Here is a 26,679-nt window from a genome sequence, read left to right as displayed (position 1 = left end):
CAGTGATCCTTCACCTCTCCCTGCTGGAGGAAGTCACCACGGCCTGCTGATCGACCTCAGGGACATCCACCACCACAGTTCCTGCTTTCATCGTCTGTTGCTTCTCCTCCTCAATGGTCTCCCCAGTTTCCTCCCATCTAGTCCTCCAGAGAAGTAACAGAAGAATTCTTCTAAAACACTGATTACATTGTGTTAAGCCCCTCTTTAAACACTTCTGATGCTTCCATTTCATCTAGCGGATTAAGTCCAAACTCCAGAAGCAACAAGGCCTTTCGCTATCTGGGTCTTAATTCTCCAGCTTCAACTCTCACTGCTCTCCTACACACAACCCATCCTCCAGCTACTCTGGACCGCTCCCTAGTTTCTGAAAACACCATGCCCTTTCATCCCCGTGTCTGTTCTTAGCCTATTCCTTCTGCCCAAGCTGTCCTTCCCTGTCCCCCTTCTGGTAGAAACCCATCCTCCAGTGGCCAACAGAAATGTCAGGGCCTGGGTCCCTGAAATGAAGCCTAAGCAGACAGGATAACAGTAGTGATTATAGCTAATGATAGTCACTTACTAGGTGCCAGGCACCTATCTTCTGTATCCAGAACAATGCTGGACTAAAAAAAATAAGAAATAAAAAAAATTTTTTTAAAGCCCTCAGTAAACATCACAAGCACCTTGTGAAACCTCTATTTTTCTACCCATTTTTATTCTACCCATTTTACAGGTAAATAAACCAAGGTACAGAAACAGAAGGTTAAATAATGTATCATTTTAAGTAATGGAATCACTCAGATGATTCCAGCGCCCGTTTTCTTTTTTTTTTTTTTTTAAGATTTTATTTATTTATTTGACAGAGAGAGACTGAGAGAGAGGGAACAAAGCAAGGGGAGTGGGAGAGGGAGAAGCAGGCTTCCCGCCGAGCAGGGAGCCCGATGCGGGGCTCGATCCCAGGACCCTGGGGTCATGACCTGAGCTGAAGGCAGACACTTAACGGCTGAGCCACCCAGGTGCCCCAAGTGCCCATTCTCTTAATTCATTCAATACCCTCATTCAATACCGATACTGTCTCATAAAAATCTGCTAATGTTGCTCTCTCTCCCCGTTTGTCTGTGAGTTTCTCAAGGGCAACAAATCTCTCTTCACTCTGAACCTCCAGCACCTAGCACAGTGCCTGGCACACCTGATGAATGAATGAGTGAGTATCATTCAGGCAGATACATATGAATCCCTCTGACAAATCCAAGCACATTAAAGAAAACCAATGTTTCTTTTTTATTGAGATATAACTGACATACAGCACTGTATTGGTTTCAGGTGTACAGCATAAAGATTTGATATTTGTGTAAACTGCTAAATGAGCACCACAATCAGTCTAGTTGAACCCAAGTTCTTGAGGAAGGAAAGCTTAGCAAGTGTTAAAGCACAGGTAATGAAACATGGGCAAAGCACAAATGAAATCTGACTCTTGAATACAACAGAGCCTGCTGAATAGAAGTTGAGGACTTGCGGCAGGGGGCTGGGCACAGAGAATGATGTCTGTGGAGTACGCTACTGGATGGCAGCGGCCTGAGGTCCAGCAGCAGAAACATGGTGCTGCAACAGCCAGGAGCCTGTGTGGGATGCTGGGCCAGGTGTGGTTGCACATACATGGTCTGAGCCAAAGTGAGGGGCGTATGGAGACACACAAGAGACTCAGACAGGGCAGATACGTTTTGAAAAAAGCTAGAAGGGGCAAGGTGAATGGATTAGGAGGGCAGAGGGATGATGATATGTGCTTGGGGCAAGGTCAGGAAAGATAAAGAAAAGTAAAAGGAGGGGCACCTGCCTGGCTCAGTCGGTAGAGCAAGAGGAAAGTACAAAGCTAGTCCATCAGGAGAAACTGACACCTAAGTTTTGAACAATGATTCAATGAGGCCTGGCAGTCCAAGGGAACAGCGAGTACACAGGCAGGAGGACGAGGGACAGAAGGGTGGGGGGGGGCTATAATTAGCTTGACGGGCAAAAACAGGGCAAGAGTTGGGAGGAATGACTGGGAAAGGGCACAAAAGGGGCTCTTGTGGATGTTGGTAACATTCTGTTTCTTAATCTGAGTACTGATTACTCATCATTTTGTGCAAATTCATGGAACTGTACACTAACGATTTGTGCACTTTCTGTATATATCTTATATATACTTCAATAAAAAGTTATAATCTACAAAGTCTCAGCATGCAGGTAGGTAGGGGTCAGGTGACAGACTGCACAATCATTCCAAAGCATTGACCAACAGGCCTAGACATGACATCTCAAATAACGCCTGACACTGCAGGCTCATCTGGACAAGAGTTAGGGCATCCTATTCATCTAACCGGGAGGAACTATGCCAAGAGGACTGTGAGTTTTACCAAAACAAGATAACCTACTATTTATCTGCTAATATGGCCCAGATACTTGGATACTGGGTTTTCGGTCCAAGCCCTAGTCTTTGGCCTTGTGATGGGACTATTAAAGTCAGTCAGTCACATGTGTATGTGCCCTGGCTATAGTATCAGGGAATTTCATTATCTATCCATCTAGCTTTGAATATGTTTTCCAACTCTCTATTTGTATCAGGGTGGGGGCCAAAACAAGCCCTGGCAAGACCTGGGGTAACAATGCCTCCAGGGACTGCACCTTGAAGCCATCTGGGCCAGGCAGGCAGCAGGGCTACAGGATAGAGCAGGAACACAGACGAGATGGGGCTCTGGGAGCTGGCTCCAGATACGGACTGTAAGTGGAATGAGCAGAGAGGGGTCACACTGACCTGTACCAGACAGTGACCTTTACCAGGAGAGGCAGTGGGACAGACTGGAACGTGATGAAAAGGGCTGTGATCCCACAGGACACTCAGAAGACACGTATTAAGTCCTTCCAATAATGCCAGGAGGTGGGTGCTATTACTATTCCCATTTTACAGAAGAGAAAACTGAAGGACAGAAAGGTTGTTTGCCCAGGGTCACAAAACTAGTGAATAATAATAATAGAATTTGAACCCAGACAGTCTCATTCCAAACCCCACACTCTTTTTAACTACATCACTATGCTACCTCCTTGATCTCAGTCCATAAAAATCACAATACGCAGAGCAACTATTTATTGAATGGGTTCTGCTAAGGAAGCATGCTAAGCATTTTCTATTTCTTGTTTATTCTTCCACTATCTATGAGGCAGACATTATCTCTGTGATCATACGGAAGCTCCCGAGGTTTTGTGATTTGCCCAAGGCTACAGAGCCGGTAACTAGAAACGAGCAGGTTTTGGAGCTGGGGTGATCTGACAAAACCGCAGGCTGCTTCATCCTAGGGTTCTCTATGACCTTCCTCATGGGCGGGGCTTTGCCCTAGAGGAGCCCCGTATGGAAGTGATGGGCTCAGGCCTGAGGATCATTGCTCTGCCATTGCTCTTCCACAGCTATGCTCCAGGAAGAGACCCTCTCATTTTTACCTCCAAGTCCTCCGCAGAAGGCTCAGGGAGCCCCTATCAATCCTGAGGGATCTTTTTAAAAAGAGGACATTATTAAGAGTAAAAACCAACATCACTATTTACTGAGCTCTTAGTACATCCCCCACACCAGGCTGTGTTTCACACGCACCATCTCATTCGTTCTTTATATTTGCTCTGTGCAGTAGGGACTGTTTCGATCCCCACGTTATAGATAAGGAAACTGAGGACCAGAACAGTTAAGTGACCTGGTCAAGGTAATACAGCCAGGAAATGGGGGAGCTGGGAGTAGCTACCAGATTTGTCTGACTCAGAGCAGCCTGAGCTCTTAATCGCCCTGGACTGCCTCTGAGAGTCCTTCTTTTTCCTTGAGAAGCAAGTCCTGTCGCACACACGCCTATTTGGTGGCACAAGGAGAGCTGGAAGGGTCCTTAGGTGGCAAAGCTCAAGAATTCCTAGTTTGGAACATCTCATTATTGACAAAACCCAACACTGAACAAGCAGGACTACCGTATTAACATCTGTTTGTTTTCCTTTTTAAAGCCTAATGAAGATTATTTTACAGGGATGGAATATTTTAATTAGCCACTGAAAGGCAGACGACCCGTTGACCGAAAGCCCCAATCTTTGAAGTGAAACCCAAACCGCTCCACTAAAATAACATCAACCCTGACCTTAGACCTGCTTGGGCCAACTTCACCAAAAGGACATCATAATACAATGGCCTGGGCCTTGTCCTGGCCTATAGCTCTTGATGTGTCCCAGGCAACCCCGGACTGCCACAAAGCAGGCCATGGGAGAGCAAGCAGAAGGGGACAGAGCCAATGAGGACGCTCCGTTCTGTGGGACACTAGCTCCGTGGAAATCTGGGGAGAGAGTTGCCAAGTTTACTTCTACTGTCCCTAACTTCTTATCAATCAAGTAAATTTGTTTTTAATTACGTGCTCAGTGAACAAACCTTAGGAAAAAACAGATATGGAAAGGAAACAAACATGAGCTTACTCTACAGAAATAAGTATTATGCTTTTGGAATCTATTTTCTATCTATTTTTGTGGTTTTAATATAGTTGAGATTGCATTTTATTAAAATATACAGTCTTGTATTCTGCCTTAAAAAATAAGTATTCTCACATATTTTGCAATTTTTTTTAAGATTTATGTATTTATTTGAGAGAAAGTGTGAGCAGGGGGAGGGGCAGAGGGAGAGAGAGAGAATCCTCAAGCAGACTGTCTGCTGAGTGCAGAGGCCTGACCTGGGGCTGGATCCCAGGACCATGAGATTGTGACCTGAGCCAAAATCAAGAGCTGGCTGCTTAACCGACTGAGCCACCCAGGCACCCCTGCAATTATTTTTAAACACATGGGCAAACCATGCTTTATGTAGTCATTCCTCTATTTTGAGATTTGTTTTTTTCAGAGAGAAAGAGAGTGCTCGCACTCACACGCGGGTATATGCAAGTGGGGGGGAGGGGCAGAGGGATCTCTCTCCGTTTGAAGTGTTTTCCATTTTTTCTAGTCATAAATAATCTTGCAGTTAATGGCTTTGTATCATAAAGCTTTGTCTATATTTCTGCACTGCTTTTGGATAGGTTCTCAAAAGTAGAATTAATAAATCAAAAGTATAAACATTTTAAGACTACTGCCAAACTGTTTCCCAAGAGGCCTGTACTAATTTCTAAGTCAACTCACCATATAGGAGAATGCCTATTTGACAGCACCTTTGTCAGCACTGAGAATTATCTTCTAAAATCTTTGCCAATTTGAAAGGGAAAAAAAAATAAGCCATTCTTGTGTTATTTCAATTTGGTTTTATTGATTATCTATGGAGTTGAATATTTTCCCATATTTTTTAGTCATTTATATTTCTTCTGTGTGAATTATCTCAACTGTTTTTTTTTTTTTAAAGATTTTATTTATTTATTTGAGAAAGAGAAGAGCAGAGCAGGGGAGGGGGGGAGAGGGAGAAACAGACTGCCCACGGAGCAGGGAGCCTGACACAGCTCCCTGGTATCATGACCTGAGCTGAAGGCAGATGCTTAACTGATTGAGCCACCCAGGTGCCCCCCAACTGTTTTCTTCTTTAAATGAAGAGTGAATTATTCCTTTATAAATTTTGTTAAAATTTAATTATGTGGTACAAATGTGAAATGTAGAAAAATGACTTGCAGATTTTATAAGTGAACCAACGTTATTGTATATTCTGTTAGTAGAGATTATTAATATACTCAGAGTTAAGAGTGGTTCAGAGACCCAACTAAAATAGAATTCTTCAAATATTTTGACAGATTTTAACAGACTGTTATTTGTGATGGTCTCTGTTTACAGCTACCAACAATGGAAAATAACTTAAATGTCCAACAAAAGGGAAGGTCTGGGACCCCACAACAAATATACCAAGGAATGGAAGTGGAGGTGGGGCAGGGTGATGAAAGACTTTTACTTCTTATTTTATACATTTTAATTTCTTTTATTCTTACCAAGTACTTCAACTATTTACATGAACTGCTCCTAAAGTTGAAAAAAAAAAAAAACAAAAAAACTAAATTTAAAGGAACTGACAAATATGTGACCAATGTCACACAATTCACATGAAAGAAGTGATAAAAGTAAAACAAAATGGGGGCGCTTGGGTGGCTCAGTCGGTTAAGGGTCCCCCTTCAGCTCAGGTCGTGATCCTAAGGTCCTGGGATCGAGCCCACGTTGGGCTCTCTGCTCAGCAGGGAGCCTGCTCCTCCCTCTCCCTCTGCCTGCCGCTCCCCCTACTTGTGCGCTCACGCTCTCTCTGTCAAATAAATAAATACAATGTTTATTTATTTATTTTTAAAGAATATTTATTTATTTATTTGACACAGAGAGAAAGAAAGAGAGGACAAGCAGGGAGAGCAGCAGGCAGAGGGAGAGTGAGAAGCAGGCCCCCCACAGAGCAGGGAGTTCGACGTAGGGCTCGATCCCAGGACCCTGGGATCATGACCTTAGCCGAAGACAGATGCTTAACCAACTGAGCCACCCAGGTGTCCCTAAATAAAATCTTTAAAAAAATAATAATAAAACAATATTGTGTGTATAACATTACAAAAATGTCTATGTATTCATCTAACAGAAATCTGGATCAATATAATAAAAAGATTTTTGTTCTGTGGAACCAAAAACAATGTAGCCGCAAAAGAGATACATATAGTTTTTTACACGTTCTTCCCTCAAAACAAAACCTTTCCATTGGTTTAAAGAAACATACAAAAGACATTTTTTAAAATGGCATATTTCATTTTTGTGTGAGACTCCTACTGCATGTACCTTCAGAGCCCATGTCTTCTGTCTTTGCACTTGGCTATTTTATTTATTCAGTTAGTTAGTTAATTAATTTATTTTTTTTAGTAATCCCTACACCCATCGTGGGGCTCAAACTCATAACCCTGAGATCAAGAGTTGCATGCTCCACTGACTGAGCCGGCCAGGCTTCCCTGCACTTGGCTATTTTTTTTTTTAAGATTCATTTATTTATCTGAAAGAGTTCACGTGTGCCTGTGCCGGCGGGGGCACAGGGAGAGAGTGAATCCTCAGGCCGACTCCCTGCTGAGCATAGAGCCCAACATGAGGCTTGATCCCAGGACCCAGATATCATGACCTGAGCTGAAGTCAAGTGTTGGACTCTTAATTGACTGAGCACCCAGGAGTCCCTGCACTTGGCTGTTTTCAAGGTGGCATTTCCAAAGGCTGGTGCTCAGTCCCTTCTGCCAGGCTGCAGCACAGAGTCCTTATTTTAATGAAAGCCAGGCACCTTGATGAATGGGTCTGCCTGAGCCTGACATTCTAGAAACAGGGACTGAGGCAGGCAGTTTTCACAGACAGTAAAGAGTCTTCACTATTTCAAAGTTGTTTCTAACAAAATGACCACAATTTTCACAACAAGAAAATTCAGGTTATGCAATATCTAGTCACGGATAATAAGTTAAACAGCCTACAGAAAGACCACCTACAACCACTGCAAGAGAAATAATGTCTCATGAAGACCGAAGTCTTTCCCATGCCACCCTAGAAAGGGAATGTAAACTCTAAGTAAAAGGGTCTATGTATAACTTTTGATTCTTTATTTCCTGAGTGTGCAAACTATTCAGCAACAAGGTAGCGAAATAAAGACTCTCATACACTTCTTACGGGAGTATAATTTGGTAAAACTCTTGAAGGCAATTTAGCAACAAATTTCAGAAATCTTAAAGAAGGCACACACCCAGTGATACAATAATTCTATTTGCAGGACTTCACTGTAAGAAAATAACTGTACATGGTGTGGAAATTACTATACAATAGAAAATTAAATGTAGTATTATTTAAATAGCTGAAAACTGAAAAATTAGCTAAGTATTAACAGTAGAAGTTGGTTAAAGAATTTCTACACATTTCATCCATACAAAGGAATAGTATTCCGCCACTGAACATGGCGAGATGTTTATTGATATATGTGTAGACTATAATTATTGACCCCAATTCTCCACCCCTCCCTACGTCCAGGCTCTTTGTCATATAAGTTTGCAGCGTCCTCCCATTGTGGGCAGGATGGAAGTCTCCACCACAAGCTCAGCCATGTGTGGTCTTGATCCACAGGATGTCAGCACGTGTGTTGCAACCAGAAACTTAAAAGTGCATGCCTGATTGGGCTTGTTCACAGTTGCGCCTCTGCGATCACTATGAGAAGACATGCCTAATTTAGTCCTCTGGTCCAGGAGGATGACAGACATGCGGAGAAGAGCCCAGCCTACATTAGCCAACTACAGCCAGCCATTGGTGCATGAATGAGCCCCATAGAAACCAACAAACTGCCTAGACAAGTCTAACCTAGATTAGCTGATCCCTAGCTGACTTACAGATATATGAACCAAGTAAAGGCTTATTGTTATTTTAAGCCACTGAGTTTTGGAGTAGTTTGTACATAACATTTTTGTGGCAATAATTGATTGATAACAGTATTTAAAAGTCTGAAAGAAAAATGAGGGGAAAAATCTGGAATTATATACCCCAAATGCTAACAGACTTCCTGTTAAAACTGGTAGACTGATCACAGGCATATCCTCTCTCCCTCCAAAAACCTCACTAAAATGACAATAAAGGAATAAAACTTGTCTTAAACAACAAAGGAGAGGAGATTATAGCAAAATAAAGTCTAATACAATAGTAGAAACATAAAGCAGATGGAAGAGGGATGAATGACTGAGCAACATGGAAGAAATTACAGTTTAATGGCCTACAGAGAGGAGCAGCAATAAAAATCAGGCCAACTCACCCCCTAGAGTTTCCAAGAAACTGAGCACCTTAAAGGCAAAAGGTACTATGGAAAGTGGGGGTACAGAGATGAAAATCAAGCTGCAAGTTTGTATACTGACCAGTCAGAACCCCAGGTCCTATCTCATCTATGTGCAGCCAGGTGACAACCCATACATACCCCATCTTTCCACCTACTACTCCACCCCCCCCGAGACTACAGTTCTAGAGAACACTCACTAAAGAGGCACAGATCTAGAGGACACTATGCACAGTAATGGGCTGAGGGGAAGTGTAATGAGATTACATAAACTCTTTATACTGCAATCAGCCACATCGCCCGTTCCTGCTCTCTCAACTCTAGCAGTTGCTCACATGAGCACCCAACCCCACCAAAACTCCATCTTGGTTACCCTTCGGCAGGACATTTCCTCTTTGGAAAAGCTAAATCATTTCAGAGAAAAAGAAAACCTATAAATGATGACATTTAGGGATACCTCCAAGAAAAAAGGCCAGCCCACAACCTGATCCCCTTACAGTGCGACTGATTCTGCCCATTCACAGGGTCTCAAATCAACATGTTAGTGCCAGTTTTAAATAAAAGACAGACAGCCAAGGATCATTATAAATAAGAGAAAACCCTCCCATGTGAAAGATAGAGCCCAAATCAAACAGGAAACGAAAAAGGTTGTGGTGGGGGGACCAGGAAAACAAAGGGACTATGCGTGTAACTGATGGAAACTAAACACAACACAACAAAAACTCAGAGAGATAAGGGAGGATATTGTGGTGATAAAATAATAATAAGATGCTTCAAAGAAACAACTGGAGATGAAGAAAGAACATCAAAATATAATTAAAAAATTAGGGATGCCTGGCTGGCTCAGTCCATAGCACGTGCAACTCTTGATCTCGGTCGGGGTCATGAGTTCGGGCCCCACATTGGGTATAGAGTTATAGTTAAAAATAAACATAAAAATATAAAAACATATTAAAAATATATATATACATATAAAATTTTTAAAATTTAAAAATTCAGTAGAAGAGTTAGAAGATAAAAACATAGTAGTGTCCCAGCAAAAGTAAGAGGAAGTCAGCAGAAAAGATGGAAAAGTCCATTGAAAATAAAATATGCAAATCAGATCAGTGAAGAAAGGCCAATATCCAACAGATGTCCCAAACAAGAGGAAAGAGAAAACAGAGAGGAGAGAATTTGAGAAAAAGTACAAGAACGGCTTCTACAACTAAAGGACACTGGTGTCTAAACTGAAAGGGTCTACCAAGCGCCCAGCATAATAAATGGAAAAAGACCCATGTCAAGACATGGCTGATCATAAAATTTACAAACACTGAGGATAAAAAGAAGATCCTAAATCTTTCAGGAAACATTAGATTACATTTAACGGCATCAAACTGCTTAATATCAACCAGGATGCTAGAAGACAGTGAAGTAGGCATTACTTCAAAATTCAAGGAAAAGCTTTTCCGGTATAGAATTCTATACCTTGCCCCAACTATTAATTTGGTGCTAAACTAGAATAAAGACATTTTTCGACAAAGAATGACTCAAAATATGTATCTCATACACTGTCCCCCTTTTTAAAAATTTTTCAGTAATCTCTACACCCAACATGGGGCTTAAACTTACAACCCCGAGATCAAGAGTCGCACGCTCTAGTGATGGAGCCAGGAAGGCACCCCTCATTCACCCTCTTTTTGGAAACTAGAGGAAATACTTTAGCAAAACAGAGGGGAAAAAAATCACTAAAGGAGAGAAGGAATCCAGAAAAGAAGGGAAACGACACGGAAGAATTTTAAAGGGAAGCCCCAATATGACAGCTTTGCACCAGGCCCAGAAACTTGATAGGTCTAGCAGAACAACTGGGGGAAAATGGGATTGTTACAATAAGATGAAGCAAAAACAAAAAAAACAAGCAAAAAAAAAAAAGAAGATAATAATTAACGCCAGGAAAAAGAAAGGTTTTACAAAAAAGGAAAAGTAATCGGAGTTATTACTTTGCCCAACAATGAATAATACATATAGTGTCATAAACTGTACGTACTGACTACTGATTAATCAAACCTGTGATATAACTTCTCTAAGAAAATTAGGTAAAGGGCAATGATGATACAAAAGAGCTGAATCTTTATCTCCCATCAGGGAAATGCAATAAATAACGTCTAAAATTTATAATTCAGGAAATACCAATACGAGATCTTACTTAGAAATATGGAAATAGGAGAGCCTGGGTGGCTCAGTTGGTTAAGCAGCTTGCCTTTGGCTCACGTCATGATCCCAGGATCCTCGGATCGAGCCCCATGTCGGGCTCCCTGCTCAGTGGGGAGCCTGCTTCTCCCTCTCCTTCTACCCTAACCCCCTGCTTGTGCTTTCTCTCTCTCTCTCTCTCAAATAAATAAGTAAAATCTTAAAAAAATACATATGGAAGTAAATACCAGCAAAAGCCAGAAAGTAGTTTTTTCGAAGTTGAACTAGGGATGGGAAGAGAGGCAGAGGGCTGCTATTCTCATAAGCCTTGTCCCAGTTTTTCTGTTTGTTTTTTAAACTTTATTTATTTTTTTTTAAATAACCTCTATACCCAACTCAGGGCTTGAACTCACGACCCCAAGATCAAGTGTCACATGCTCTTCTGACTGAGCCAGGCAGGCGTCCCATTGTTTATTTTTTTCCAACTGTGTTAACAGCAACTCTCTGAGGAGCAGAATTTCAGCATCTTTTATTTAATTTTTTTCTCTTAGCTTATCTAAATTTCCTATAATAATCTTGTATTACTTGTGTAATTAAAAAAACATATCCTTAAATGTTGGATTTTTTTTTTTTTTAATCTACAGCAGAAGTATTACAAAATCCTGCACAAATCAGGAACTGAGCTTTGTGCTTTCCTTTGGGGTCTTACCTTTTATTGTGGTCAAAATGAAGAAAGCAATGAGGGTATTGTTGATGGCACAGGTAGATTTGGCAACACAAGACAAGACCGTGTAGGGATTTAAGAGATAGCTGGGGAAAAACATACAATGTTGGCATTAGTAATCCCAGTCAAAGCACCAGGGGGTCCTGGCCACCACAGGCAGGCAATTCAAGAGATTTACTAAAACCATACTCAAAGGGAAGGCAACCTCTTAGAAATGAGTTATCTTAAGTAAAAGAGAATGAAATGGGGTTGGGACCGCTGAGTATAAGATGCTGGACATTCACCGCCTAGTCTGTGCTACTTGGTGTATCATCACAGAGATCCAGTAAACTGGCAACACCATTATTCCTCCAATGGAGAAACTGAGTCTCAGTGGTTAGGGAACTTGCCCAAGGTTTCACAAGCTAATCAATACATTCAAAATCAGGACTTTCTGGCTCGAAAGCCTATGTTCTTTCTATTACTTCAGATCTCATAAATGATAAAATTTTACCAATTCCCACAGAGTCAAATATTTTAGGAATGGCTACAGTTGTCTTTGAAAACCAGGAAAGTAATTTTTCCCCAATCAGGCTGCTAAGCTCTGATGCAGGCTATCCCCCCTTTCCTCAAGAGGTCAGAGCAGCTCGGGGTTAGCCCTCTTGTAGTCAAGCTGTATCCACCAAGCCAGACCCCAAGGACAGGGTAGGTATCTGCTGAATTCAACAAGCTGGTTGCCGCAAAACTTCACAGGACATCTTGAACTTCCAATGGGAAGGAATTAAGCTGAAAAACCTAGTCTTTTCCTGAGGTGGAAAGGAATGGACTGAGAAATGAATTTAAAATGCTGATTAGGGAAATTTTATATAGTCATAATGGATGATTATTTTATTTATTTCTATCCTGCTTCCGCAAAAGATTTGAAGCAGCTCAAATGAGAACAGATAATAAAAGCTAATAGCAAAATAAAATTAGAAACAAAAAATTAAAACCAGGAAAAACGTAAATAGAAAAAAAAATAAGGGCCAGGTGAAAAAAGACAAAATGGGTCTTCTACAGCATCGTAATAATCAGCTTCAAATCTGGCTCTGAGTTTCCTGGCAGACAGAGTGAAAAGGGAGACCAGTTACATAATTCTGATTATTAGATAGGAAGAAACATACCAGCGTCTCAGGGACAGATTATAATTATTATTCACCAATAAAGACCTTAAATCCAATACCTCCCAGCGCTTTAAGAGTAGCAGTTTTCTAAAGCCAAAGGCCCAGAAATTGTTGGTGTTTTTTTTTCAACAATTACAGATAGGCCTGTTACACAACTTTAAAGAAATGGCTGCTGCTATTATAAAAGTATCCCCAGGAGATACATGAGTCTGTAAGGGATTCATAATGTTGCTAAACCTCTGGTTCTATTAGGTAGTTCCTGCCAATATTTCTGAAATACATAGACATGAAAGTTGTTTGGTGGGAGAGGGGAAAAAAAAGCCATTTCTAAATAGCAGGTGCTGTTCAAGCAGCAGCTGCACAGCCACCTATTTGGAATCCTGAATAGCAGATTCAGCACAAAGCAACACAGAGGGTTGAATGAACTGTCCTCACAAGGCCCCTTCTAATTCCGAAGTTCTAAGGTCAGGTCTTTCCATGAGGAAACTTGTCCCTTGTTTACGGTGTATCCCTCGAAGCTAGGATATTAATACTCCATGACTATTAGCTGACTGAGTAATTAGTCACATTTGCCTATCTCCGGAACAGGAATAACCTGAAAGAATCACATTGACTGGCAGCACTGAGCACTCCCAGGGAAACCTTTTACAGAGCTTCGGTAAGTTCCACTCTCCCATACTGGTCTCCCAGTTGGGATGGGTCCGTTTGCCTATAGTTTTCTAAACTACAAATGAGGGACTAATTGTACATGAAATATAGGAGCTGCTCAAAATATTGGCCACATAAAGATCAGAATTTAATTCAATCCATATATACAATTAAAGAACTTTTTTTTTTTGGAAACACTGGTTACAAGTAGGCTGGAGCCCAGATCAGCAGAGAGTGAAAAAGCATTTGTGAAGGGTTGATTGTGCATGTCCCTGTGTGAGGCTTTGTCCCAACAGAAACAGAATGGCTCTGTCTCTCTTGCTGGCCAGAACCCCAGTTGTGCAACAGAACCACAGCAAGTACTTGATGACTAAGACTGCAAATCTCCAAAAATACAACAAACAACATGAGAAAGTCTCATCAGATTTTCCTTGCCTTCGTTGGCACTGAGCCCTGTTTTGTCAAAGAATACTTACAACAGGGCCACTTTCAGAGGGATGTAACGCATTTCCATCGGGGTTCGGATGAGTTCGGCCACATCTGGGGCATACTGGTCTAGTTCTAGGAGGAGTTTCTGCTTTTTAAACTGGAAAAAAGAAATGACAAAACACATTACTTCCCATTGCTTTTAGAATGACAGCAGTCCTTCCATGGCCCACGTGGCCCCACCTGGTCTGGCCCTAGCTGTCCAGGCTCACCTCACACCCACCTGTCCCCTTACCTCTCACTTTCTAGGTTCCAGCACCACGAACATGCCGTAACCCTCATGCTCCCAGGCCTTCGCATTTGACCTGGAACAACCTCTTCTCTTTCCCTACTTAGCTTCCACATCGCCTTTAGCTCTCAGTTAAATCATTTCTTCCTCAAGAAGGCACACTCACCCCCCCCCAAGTAGGTAAAATCTCCCTGTAACACATTGTTTCATAGCACTGTTCATGGTTACAACTTTCTTATTTATGTGACTAATATTTGTCTCCCTCGCTAGACTAGGAGTTCCACGAGGGCAGGGACGATGTTTATTTGCCAGGACCGGATACAGTGAGCAAACAGTAAATACCTACTGAATGGCTGAATGAATGACTCAGTGGCAAAGCAATGTTTTCGGCCATTCTGAACAGTTATCATTGGGGCACCTGGGTGGCTCAGCTGGTGAAGCATCTGCCTTCGGCTCAGGTCATGATCCTGGAGTCCTGGGATTGAGCCCCACATGGGGCTCCCTGCTCAGAGGGGAGTCTGCTTCTCCCTCTCCCTCTGCCCCTCCCCCTACTTATGCTCTCTCTCTCTCTCTCAAATGAAATCTTTGGGAAAAAAAAAAAGAAGAGTTATCATGAGTGGCCTAAGGACTCCAACATTCCATCAGCAAAGTGAAATGTTTTCATATAAAATGAAATGATCCCCTGAATGTCACAGTACCCCAGGTTTTCTTCCAAGCTCTCCTGTTTCAGTTTTTGACTTCCACAGAGGAAGTGAGGAATGGCCACAATGAAGAGAAGGAGGAGGGTTGGGTGTGGCTGGGCAGCTGGACAGTCTAGAGGGAGCGAGATGGGGGCGGAAAACGCTTGCCTTCCCCTGGTGTGTCCCAACAAGTTCATGGGTGTGCTCCAGAATGAAAAAAAGTCAGGCAACCCTATAAGCAAACATGGGTCAGGCTATAGACAGGAAAAGACTCTGAACCCAAAATGGGTAGCTTTGCAGATTTAATGGTCAGAGAATCTTATTTCAAGAGTATAAAATCAATGCTGCAACCGATTATAAAAACAGAGCATTGCAGGGGAGCCAGAGTAGCAGCGCTTAACTATCAGTGCGTGATAAAGATTTAATGCTGAAAAAGGCACGTAGAGAACACATATTGTATTGTACCATTTTCACAAAGTTAAAAGCATGCAAAATAATATTACATGTTATTTGGGGATATACACAAAAGTAGCAAAAGTTAAGGCCATGTGGGGGAACGATAAACACTAAATCCACCACACTGGTAACCAGTGAGAGGGAGAATAAGGAGATGAAAATCTCAGAGGCGAGTATATGCATAATGTTTTATTTCTTTTTTATTTTATTTATTTATTTGAGAGAGAGCATAAGCACGGGTGAGAGGAGGGGCAGAGGGAGAGGGAGAGAATCTCAAGAAGACTCCCCACTGAGTGCAGAGCCCTACACAGGGCTTGATCCCACAACCCCAAGACCATGACCTAAGCTGAAACCAAGAGTTGGACACTCAACCAACTGAGCCACCCAGGTGCCCTGGATAGTGTTTTATTTTTGAACCTGAAATAAGTTCACAGTATGTATTATTCTTTACATATTTTTGCATGTCTTACATATTTCAGAATTTTTTTAAATGGAAAGTTTTTTTAAAATTTTAAAGATTCATCTTTCAGTTCAAAACAAAATTGAGGAGTTGGGACGCCTAGCTGGCTTAGCTGGTTAAGCGGCTGACTTCAGCTCAGGTCATGAGCCTAAGGTCCTGGGATCGAGCCCCGCATTGGGCTCCTTGCTCAGCGGAGAGCCTGCTTCTCCCTCTGCCTGCTGCTCCCTGTGTTTGTGCTCACTCTCTCTCTGATTTTTAAAAAAAAAAAGAAAAGAAAAAAGATAATCAAGGAGTTATCACAGGAATACAGGTAAGCTCAGACTTCTTGCACGGATTTAAACAGAGGCTTAATCAGAAAACCTGAACAAACTTCAAAAACCTCCCTTTGATTATCTCCGAGAGTTCAGGTTAGACAGTGGGAATTATCAGTAAGAGTTATGCTACCATTCACAGGTGGGGTTGTTTAATTAAAAAGACAATATATAAACTAAAGTGCTTTTATCAGAGGGGCCGGCTCAGCAGACAAAGCACTTAGTGAGGACAGCTGCAGCAGTGGTAGGGGAAGGAGGCCCTGCTAGCAAGGGTCCTAGAGTTCCGCAAAAAAGCCGCCACCTGGATGGGGTGAGACCCACAAAGAAGGCTGATGAAAAGAAACAGGGAGTTAGTTGATCCAGGAGCAGCCAGAGAGACAGGTGGGAATGCAGACCCATTCGCAGGCTGGAAGCCAGCCGGCAGGACTAAGGAGGAGACGGGGGGCAGCTCAACAGGCATGTGCAGATCCTAGGCAGAGGTGACACTGTGCCAACAACTAAAGAAGTATACTTCCTTGTCACCCCAATCTTCCAAAAGACTTTGAAACAGGAAGATTTTATGAAAGGAGAGTCTGCAGGAGACAAGGGCAGTCAGGTCAGCATTCCCCAGATTCTCTGCTACATCTCTTTTTGTCTCCCCCAGTCTCATCAGCAAAGTCCCCATTATGCCTGGCCTCACAGGCCCAATATTGACTCAGCTCCCTGAAGAACAACAAAAATTCCTTTTAAAAACCCCCACTGGACCTAGTCAGAGACAGGAAAATGGCTAAAAGTCTAAGGAAAAGTGAACACACACACACACCAAGAAAATATTAAAAGTATAAAAATAAACGAGGTTAAAGAGTACAATTTTAAATCCAAAGATAAATATTTCTAGATATATTCAACAGCCTTGACAATGATGAGATTTAAAACTGCTATAGAAGAGGTTAAAAGTGGCCTAAGAAAGGTAAGGACCTGGGTGCACTGAGTCTGTGATCATTAATCACCCTATACACAGATGCTTGTGTGCTTTTCCATATGCATGTTGTATTTCAATAGAAATTTTTGAATTAAAAAAAATCTCCAGGGTGGAGCTAATTTATCCCTGTATTCCTCGGCTTATGAAGGGACCACGACCTGAGCCAAAGGCAGACACTTAACCAACTGAGTCACCCAGGCACCCCTAAGATATACTCTTTTAGCAACTTTCAAGTATACAATATTAACTATAATCACCATACTGTACATTAGATCTCTAGAACTTACTCACCTTGCAACTGGAAGTTTGTACCCTTTGACCAACATCTTCCCATTTCCCCCACCCCCAAATGCACCCCTTGGCAACCACCAATATACTGTTTCTGTGAGTTTGACTCACTTATTTAAAGTAAGCTCTACACACAGTGTGGGACTTGAACTCATTTCCCCAAGATCAAGAGTCACATGCCCTACCAACCAAGCCAGTCAGGTTCTCCAGTTCGACTTTTTTTTTTTTTTAAGAGTTATTTATTTATTTTAGAGAGAGAGAGTGCACACGCATGTGAGTGTGGCAGGGGAGGAGCAGAGGAAGAGGGAGTCTTTAGCAGACTCCTCACTGAGTGTGGGCCGACACAAAACTCGATCTCATGAGCCTGAGATCAGGACGTGAGGGAAACTAGGAGCCAGACGCTTAGCTGACTGGGCCACCCAGGCACCCCCCAGGTTGACTTTTTAAGATTCCACATGTAAACAAGATCATACAGTGTTTGTCTTTGTCTGACTTCACTTAGCATAATGCCCTCAGGTTTATCTGTGTTGTCTCAAATGCTCCCCTGGTTTAAGATGTACACTCCCTGAGTCTTAGTGATAAGTCTCTAATTTTTGTTTAACTAATTTCCTGTGGGGCTTGAACTCACAACCCTCAGATGAACAGTCACAAGCTCCACTGACTGAGCCAGCCAGGTGCCCCTACTTCAAGGGTCTTATAGGCCTATTAAGCCTATAAATGGACCCCAAGTTAAGAATTCCCAATCTAGATATCTTATAAATCTCTTTGAGGTCTATAATTCTAGAATTCACCAGCTTTGTTACTAATGACCAGTGCCACAGAAAGGCAGACTGCTACTTCTGGTTCTATTACTTGGTAACAGAAGTGAAAATGAACGATAAACAGACACCACCAAAGGGATGCAGCTTTCTCTCACTCCAGTCTAATTCCTCGCAGTGGCTCCCAGCCAATCAAAGAGGACTGCAGCCAATTTTTAAAATAATTACACGGATAGTGCATATGGTTAATCTCTTAACTCTCTCGGAACCCAGGAAAACAAAAATGGTCACAATATACCATTCCCCTTGGCTATCACATAGGGATTAAGACTAAAGTTTACATCAATACTTTCTACAGGCTTTTACTACATGCCAAATTTTCTAAATAAGATTGCTCCCTATAGGGAAATAGAAACTACACTGGGAATCGAATTTTACCTCAAATAGGCATAACAAAGTCAGTTAAAAGCTGTATTCATGATAGGCTGGTGATGGGTAGTAAGGAGGGCACGTATTGCATGGTGTACTGGGTGTTATACGCAACTAATGAATCATTGAACTTTACATCAAAAACCAGGGATGTACTGTATGGTGACTAACATAATACAATAAAAAATATTATTATAAAAAAAAAAAGCTGTATTCATGAAAGGAAGATTTTTAAGGCCCCTCGCTAATATAATTGTAGTTCAGCTCTGCTCCAGAAAGTCTGAACTTGGACAGGTGAACGGATATTAAGCTACACAGATTAAAATGACCTTTCTGTATCTACTAGTAAAGCTGTCTTGTTGGTTTGGGTTTGACCATTCCAGGGCTGGCTTAACAGGCCAGTAGCTTCACTCCCACTTCTTAGTATTTTTAAACAGTTGGATCCTAAAGTACGTGACCTTTGATTCTTTGTAAAAACAGAGACCAGACGACTACCAAAAACTCCACCAGTTTTGTGTCACCCACTGACTACTTACCACAACTTTATTGAAGTCCTGGATTGCAAAATACAGGGCAACGGCAGTGAGTACATCAGTTATCTGTCAAAAGAAAGAGAAATAATAGTGTAGGAGCCATGGAGTGCTGCCAGGGCCTAGATCTTTTGGATACTGGTGGACTATTTGGTAATGAACTCTTACAGTCAGGCAGAACCTCAACTTTCACTTTGACTACCTAAAGATAAAGCCTTTCAGGGAGATTTGACTGGAAAACCCTGAGGACTGGCACCCATCAAGGTTTATGTTAGCTTGGTGTACCACGTCTGTTCTTTAATTGCAAGCTCTTTACTTAAGTTTTCTGTAAAACAGCAATAACACCCAATGCTTTGCAGGCCTGATGTACATCAACTGCCTAGTATAAAGTAAGTCCTCAGTTAACAGCAACCATTATAACGATTAAGGAAGACTTTAGCGGGCCTCCTACTTGACCCGGATTTTCTTTTCTTTTCTTTTTTTTTAAGATTTTATTTATTTATTCGACAGAGATAGAGACAGCCAGCGAGAGAGGGAACACAAGCAGGGGGAGTGGGAGAGGAAGAAGCAGGCTCATAGCGGAGGAGCCTGATGTGGGGCTCGATCCCATAACGCCAGGATCACGCCCTGAGCTGAAGGCAGGCGCTTAACCGCTGTGCCACTCAGGCGCCCCTTGACCCGGATTTTCAACCCTACATTAGGCAAGCGTTTCAAATTACTATCTCTCAAAACAGCCCTGTCATCTCAACTTTGAAGGTTATTGCCCCTGAGAGTCTCATCAGACCTATGTCCACTGCATGGAAAAATGCTTAGGAAATTCAGGATGCCCTCTACACTGGCACCACAATTAAAACTAATCATAGAATCCTGGCGCTACGAAGTTTGAGACTATACAGTCCAGGAACCAAGTATAAGGAACTGGAACTGCTCAAATGTCAAGAGACTACTCCCCATACTTCCAGAATACTATCACAGTTCCTTGAATTCAAATTAAGGATAGGTTTTTGCTTTTATACTCTCAGAAACTCCTAAGCTCCTAAAAGACATTTTTTCTTAAAAACAACAAGATAAAAGACTCTAAAGTTATATACATATTGACTTTATGTGGGAGGTTACTTACCATAAATACCAACTCAGCATAGTCAATCAGGAAATGAAAGAGGTATATTATTAATGGAGTCTGTAGGAGAAAAACAAACAAACAAATTAACTTAAATCTTACTGTTATCAGTTTCCAGAGTAGGGAATGGGGAAGAAGCTATTCTCTCAGCAAAAATCTCTTTCTTTTCTGGGTTACTACTTTATGCTAGTTGGCCAGTGTACATACAGAATAATTAAGTGTCACTGGATCATTTTTTGCTATGGGGGCTATCTGCTGAACTGAGTAAAGAGAACAAAATATGACGTGTTAAATATCTGTTGAGGAACTGTAAACATATTAAAGGTAGGAGGTAAACTTGAGTTCTAAGCCATATAGAATAGCCAAGGGGAACTCCACAGTAAACCAAGATTACTGAAATCATAAAATAAAGTGGGAAATGTTTTCCCGCCTTTTTTGTCCTCTGAGATGTTTCACATTATTAGTGTTATTGCCTCCTCAAATATCCGGGGAAATTTGTTCACTGTGAAGTCATCTTGGCACGGGATTTAAGAGATTTTAATTACAGATTAAATTTCTTTCACAGAAAGAACACTACTCAGGTTTGCTATTTTTTTCTTGCCAGCTTAGGTAAATTATGGATTTTGTCCATTTCATCTACATTTTCAAATTTACTGCCATATTTAATAATATATAATTTTGATTTTATAGCGATTTTCCCTTTTTCATCCCCAATATAGGTAATTTGTACCTTCTTTTTTTAATCTGGACAAATTTTGTCAGAGGTTTCTCAATTTAATTAGTCTTTCAAAGAACAAACTTGGACTTTTCTGGTTATTATATTTTTGTTTTCCATTTCATTAATTTATTTTTTTATTTTTTTAAAAGATTTATTTATTTGAGAGAGAAAGAGAGCAGGAATAGGGGAGCAGAGGGAGAAGCAGGCCCCCCGCTAAGCAGGGAGCCCAATGTGGGGCTCGATCCCAGTACCCTGGGATCAGGACCTGAGCTAAAGGCAGACGCTTAACCGACTGAGCCACCCAGGCACCCCTACTTTTCTTTAACCTAATCTGACAACTGTTATCTTTTAGTTGGCTTTTTAGTCTATTTACATTTAATGTAATTATAGATGTATTTGTGTTTAAGTTTACCATCTTACTATTCCATTTTCCATTTGTCCCATTTTCTCTTTCTTTCTTGCTTCTGCATTATTTTTTATTATTCCATTTTCTCCTCTACTAGTTTGTTGGTTATACACTTAGCTACTATACTCTCAGTGATTAACCTACAAATTATGGAATAGGTCTTTGACTTTAATTAGCATATAATATAAATTACTACTTTTACTACTTTCTAAGTAATATAAGGACCTTTAAATACTTTAACTTCATATAGCTACTCCCAACCTTTTCTGTTACTGGTACTACAACTTTTAATTCTACATGTATTTTAAACCCATAAGGCATTATTATTGTTTTATATAGTCAATATTTATTTAAATTTACCCACATATCTTCCTTTTTTCACTGTTACTTATTCCTTCCTATATTCCATGATGTTGTTGAGAACCATAATCCTGCTTTTTTATAATTTTTTAAATGCTGGCAACAAATTCTATCAATCTTTATTTGCTTGGAAATGTCTTTATCTTCATCTCTGAGAGAGACTATCCCTTTGGCTGCTTGTAACCTGTCTTTGATTTTGAGCAGTTTTATTAAAATGTGTGTTTTTCTTTGAATTTATCCTGCTTGGGTTTATAGAGCTTCTTGAATTGAAATATTTCATAAATTAAAAAAATTTTTCGGCTACTAATCTCTTCAAATATTGTTTCTGCCTCATTCTGTCTCTTCTGCCATTCTGGAACTCCATATTTATGTATGTTAAACCTTTTTACCGTATCTCATAATTTTTTTTTTCCCCTTCTGTTTTCTATCCTTTTCTCTCCAAACTTTAGTCTAGGTATTTTCTACAGATCTATCTTCTAGATCATAAATCCTCTCTTTAGCTTTGTGTAATTTGCTATTAAATTTGCCTATTGCATTCTTAATTTGCTGTTACGTTTTCCAGTTCTAGAATTTCCATTTGACTCATTATTATATATTTTAGTTTCCTGGAGAAATTCTCTACCTTGTCACTTATTTTTTGTGCATATTAATCACTGACCACTGTTATCTTAGAATCCAAGTTTGGTAACTCCGATATCTGAATCAACTGTGAATCTTTAGTGCCTATTTTTTTCCTGTCTTTTATTATGCTTGGTAACTTTTGAATGAATGATGGACATCATATAGGGAAAACTGTAGAGGTTCTGCATGAAGTATTTTTTTCCAAAAAGGATTTCTTTTTTTAAGATTTTATTTATTTATTTGAGAGAGAGAGAGCACAAGCAGGGGGAACAGCAGAGGGAGAGGGAGAAGCAGGCTCTCCACTGAGCAGGGAGACCAATGTGGGGCTCGATCCCAGGACCCTGGGATCATGACCTGAGCCGAAGGCAGACGCTTAATCAACTGAGCCGCTCAGGCGTCCCTCAGAAAGGATTTCTTTAAACTTCTGGCAAGCAATTAGAATAGAACTGCATCACCTTAATCTAATTAGAGTTTAGCTAATTAAGCTGAATTTTTTTTGTAAGATTGGTCTATATGTGTTCTACCCTTATTCCTTCCTTCAGTGTAGTCCTTCAGAGGACCCAACTGGAAGCCAAGACCTTTGCCAGAGTCCTGCCACCTTGGTTGGCCGTGCACCTGCATGTCTTTCTTTAGCACTATAGCTCTACTTAACTCCTTGGCATCGTAACAGCCAATTTCTGTTCTCTTTCTCTGCTCTCAGCCTGTGCCACTTGCAAATTGATAAATGCATTAAAGAGAAAGCAGCTTAGACTGTTAGTCTCACATTTTGTACCTTCCTCTCTGGGATCTCAATCCCTCATTCCTGGCTATCTTGATACTTTCCAGTACCATCAAACAGATGTTTTTTCCTGTTCATCCTCCTTTCCTAGTTGTCCTTGGCAGGAGGGTTGGTCTGCTACTATAAGCTAGTTCACCAATCCATCAGAACCAGAAGGATAGTGCGTGGCTTGGTTTTAGTGAACCCTTGCTGGTGACTCAGGAGGACCTCTTCCCAACTCCCAACCTCATGCAAAAAATGTCCTATAATATTGCAAAGGTCACTAACAGGCTTTTTAGGGACAGTAAGCTGGTGTGGTAAAAAGAACAAGGCTTTGGGGTTAAACTCAGGTTTAAAACCATGTTCCACCTGTGTACCTTTTCTCTCTAAACTTTAGTGTCCTCAGCTATAAAATAAGAGTAGTGACCTACTGGGATGCCTGGGTGGCTCAGTCGGTAAAGCACCTGCCTTCAGCTTACGTCGTGATCCCAGGGTCCTGGAAAGAGCCTACTTCTCCCTCTCCCTCTGCCTGCCACTCCCCCTGCTTGTCCTCTTTCTCTCTCTTTCTCTGTCAAATAAATAAATAAAATCTAAAAAAAAAGAATAGTGACCTATTTCACAAGGCTCTTGGGAGGAGTAAACAGTAATGGGCACAAAGTGCTTAGCACAGTGCCTAACATATATACAGTAAACCTCAATATATTAGCTACCTGAGATCAACTTTTTACCACCTGTTTTCAAAAGAAAACAAGGGCATCAACTTAGCGTTTCAAAGTTCTAAAAGAATTAAACTTTTTAAGACTATCTACTAATATTCTTTTTTGCATTTATCTTTGTCAGTAAGAAGTAGTAACTTGATACTTATATTACCAATGGCCTGCTTTCAAAGTGTTTTGATGCTTTAGATAGTTTAGAATGGCACTAAGTAGGTCTCAGAAATGACAGAACAAATAAATGGTTCTCAAAAAGCCTATCAGCAAATGGGCTGGCTTCCATAATGAGCTAACACGTACACAATAGTTAGTTTAATTGTATATCACATTATTACAGACAACTACACAGTGAATAGAATTTGTCTTCATGCTACGTTTCCATGTGGGTGACCATTCCCAGTCAGGGTAGGGTAAATATGAAGGAACTCACAATTTTACAATCAGTACTTGGCTAACCACAGAAAATAGAAACCTCTGTTGAAGGCAGTCATAAAATCTAACGTGGTTGCCAAATTCTCTTTTTCACTCCTGTGCAGAATTTCCTTCTCCACTTTTACATTTCCCTAAGAACTAGATAATAAAATCTGCTGAAGATTAAAAAAGAAAAAAAAATGCAAAGCAACAATGAACTTTCTCTTCCAAAGTGTTTTCACTTGGCTTGACATAATTTTATTTCTTTATGTTTTATTACTTAAAGAAACTGTACTGAAATATAGATTGCTCTGGATTTATGAACACTGAGCTTAAAAGCAAATTAACCCATATGCAGGAAAAGAAACAACCCATATGCAGGAAAGCACTGTGAGGTCACCTCCACTGTGTATGGAGGAAGTAACTGTTCAGTCCTAAAGGGGTTATCTTACACAAGTATAGAGAGTTAACATGGCTTCTTGTAGCTGAAATTACTACCTTCTACCATTATTTCCCTTTACTTACACTTACACACACACACACACTGGTGAGGAGTAAGAATGCGTTCTAGACTCCCTCATTGTAGCTAAGAATGCATTTTCTCCCAGAAACATTTTAAATAATGGTTAAATGGCTAGATATGGCTCTTCCATTCATTCGTTTGACATATTCTTTCTGAAAGGACTATTTCACATCTTCCCCTGTCCTCAACCTCCAACTTTCCTCCCCATTTCTTACTTTCATCTGACAACCTCATTTCTTATTTCACTGAGAAAAGAAGCAATTAAATGAGAACCACCTTATTTCCCACTACCCAGTTCACCAACTTCCCATATTTATACCTATATTCTCTATTTCCTATTGATCATGGATGAACTTCCTTTCTTCATATCTGAAGTCAAATTCTCCCCTTGTGAACTGTATCACATTTTTTCTTGCCTCCTCAAAGACACTGCTCATTCAATTATCCTCTTTCTTACATCATCAACTTCTCTAAAAACAGGATTATTCCCACCAGCAACCAAATATGCACAGTCTCATTTTTTTGTTATTTTATTTTATTAAGTTTTAAGAGTTTTTACATGTTAATTTCTTTTTTAAAAAATTTTTTATTTAAATTCAATTTAGCTAACATATAGTGTACTATTAGTTTCAGGGGTAGAATTTAGTGATTCATGAGTTGCATGTAACATGCAGTGCTCATTACATCAAGTGCCCTCCCTAATGCCCATTACCCAATTACCCCATCTCCCCACCCACCACCTCTCCAGCAATCCTCAGTTTGTTTCCTATTTTTAAGAGTCTCTTATGGTTCGCCTCCCTCTCTGTTTTTATCCTATTTTATTTTTCTTTCTGTTTTTTTAAGTAGGCTCTACACCCAATGTGGGGCTTGAACCCTGAGATCAAGAGTTGCATGCTCTACTAACTGAGCCAGCCAGGCACCCCCACATGTTCTTTTTTTTACATTCAAGTATAGTTGACACACAGTGTTACATTAGTTTCAGGTGTACAACGTAGTGATTATTCAACAAGTTTATACATTATGTTATGCTCCCCCCAAGCGTGGCTATCATCTGTCACCATACAATGCTAGTACAATACCAGCGACTATATTCCCTATGCTGTACCTTTCATTTCCTTTTATTCCATAACTGAAAGCCTGTTTCTCCCACTTCCCCTAACCCATTTTGCCCATCTCCCTACCCCCTTCCACTCTGGTAACCATCAGTTTGTTCTCTGTATTTATGGGTCTGTTTCTGCTTTTTTCTTTGCTTATTCACTTGTTTTTTATTTCACTTTATTTTATTTAAATTAATTAATTGACTAATTAATTAATTAAAGTAGGCTCCACACCCACCATGGAGCCCAATGCGGGCTTGAACTGATGACCCTGAGATCAAGAGTCAGACACTTACCAACTGAAAATCTAGGTGCCCCCGCTTTGTTTTTTTAGATTTCACGTATAAGTGAAATCATATGGTAACTGTCTTTCTCTGACATTTCACTAAGATTATGCCCTCTAGGTCCATCCATGTTGTTGTTTCAAATGCCAAGATCTCATTCTTTTTTATGGCTGGATAATATTCCACTGTGTGTGTGGGGATGAGTGTGGGTGTGCACACATCCATTCATCTATCACTGGACACTTGGGTTGCTTCCATATCGTGGCTATTATAAACAATGCTGTGATAAATATAGGGCAGATTCTCATACATAAAATGTCTTTACAGGGCGCCTAGGTGGGTCAGCTGGTTGGGCACCTGCCTTCAGTCTGGTCATGATCTCCAGTCCTGGGATCAAGCCCCAAATCAGGCTCTGTGTTCGGTGAAGGGTCTGCTTCTCCCTCTCCCTTTGCCCCTCCCCCCACCGCTCCTATGTGCTTTCTCTCAAATAAATACCTTTTTAAAAAATAATAAAAAATAAAATGTTTTTACTGTACATCTGCCTTTAGCTACTATACCATATTCCTGCCCTCCTTTAGAGCCAAACTCCTCATAAAGGTTGTCTATTCTCTGTCTTTTCAAGAGAGAAAGTCTAATAAGCCACAGGGTCTTTTGACAT

The 26,679-nt window shown here is 40.7% G+C and overlaps 1 protein-coding gene across 3 annotated transcripts in view; it reads right to left on the bottom strand.

Annotated features, from left to right (window-relative positions):
- PIGU (phosphatidylinositol glycan anchor biosynthesis class U) overlaps positions 1-26,679 on the bottom strand; it is a 79,952-nt gene that overhangs the window by 37,943 nt on the left and 15,330 nt on the right. For all 3 annotated transcript variants that reach the window (XM_045806489.2, XM_045806499.2, XM_045806507.2), the window contains 4 exons: positions 20,132-20,191; positions 19,018-19,080; positions 13,900-14,009; positions 11,619-11,719 (listed from right to left, as the gene is read on the bottom strand). In XM_045806489.2, the coding sequence (XP_045662445.1) occupies positions 11,619-11,719; positions 13,900-14,009; positions 19,018-19,080; positions 20,132-20,191 (334 nt within the window). The remainder of the gene's footprint in view (positions 1-11,618; positions 11,720-13,899; positions 14,010-19,017; positions 19,081-20,131; positions 20,192-26,679) is intronic.

This window comes from Ursus americanus, chromosome 22 (genome assembly GCF_024610735.1).
Source record: "Ursus americanus isolate L20-20 chromosome 22, mUrsAme1.1.p, whole genome shotgun sequence".
Taxonomy (NCBI): domain Eukaryota; kingdom Metazoa; phylum Chordata; class Mammalia; order Carnivora; family Ursidae; genus Ursus; species Ursus americanus.
Note: the sequence above shows the minus strand (reverse complement) of the source record. Positions and strands in the feature narration are given on the sequence as shown.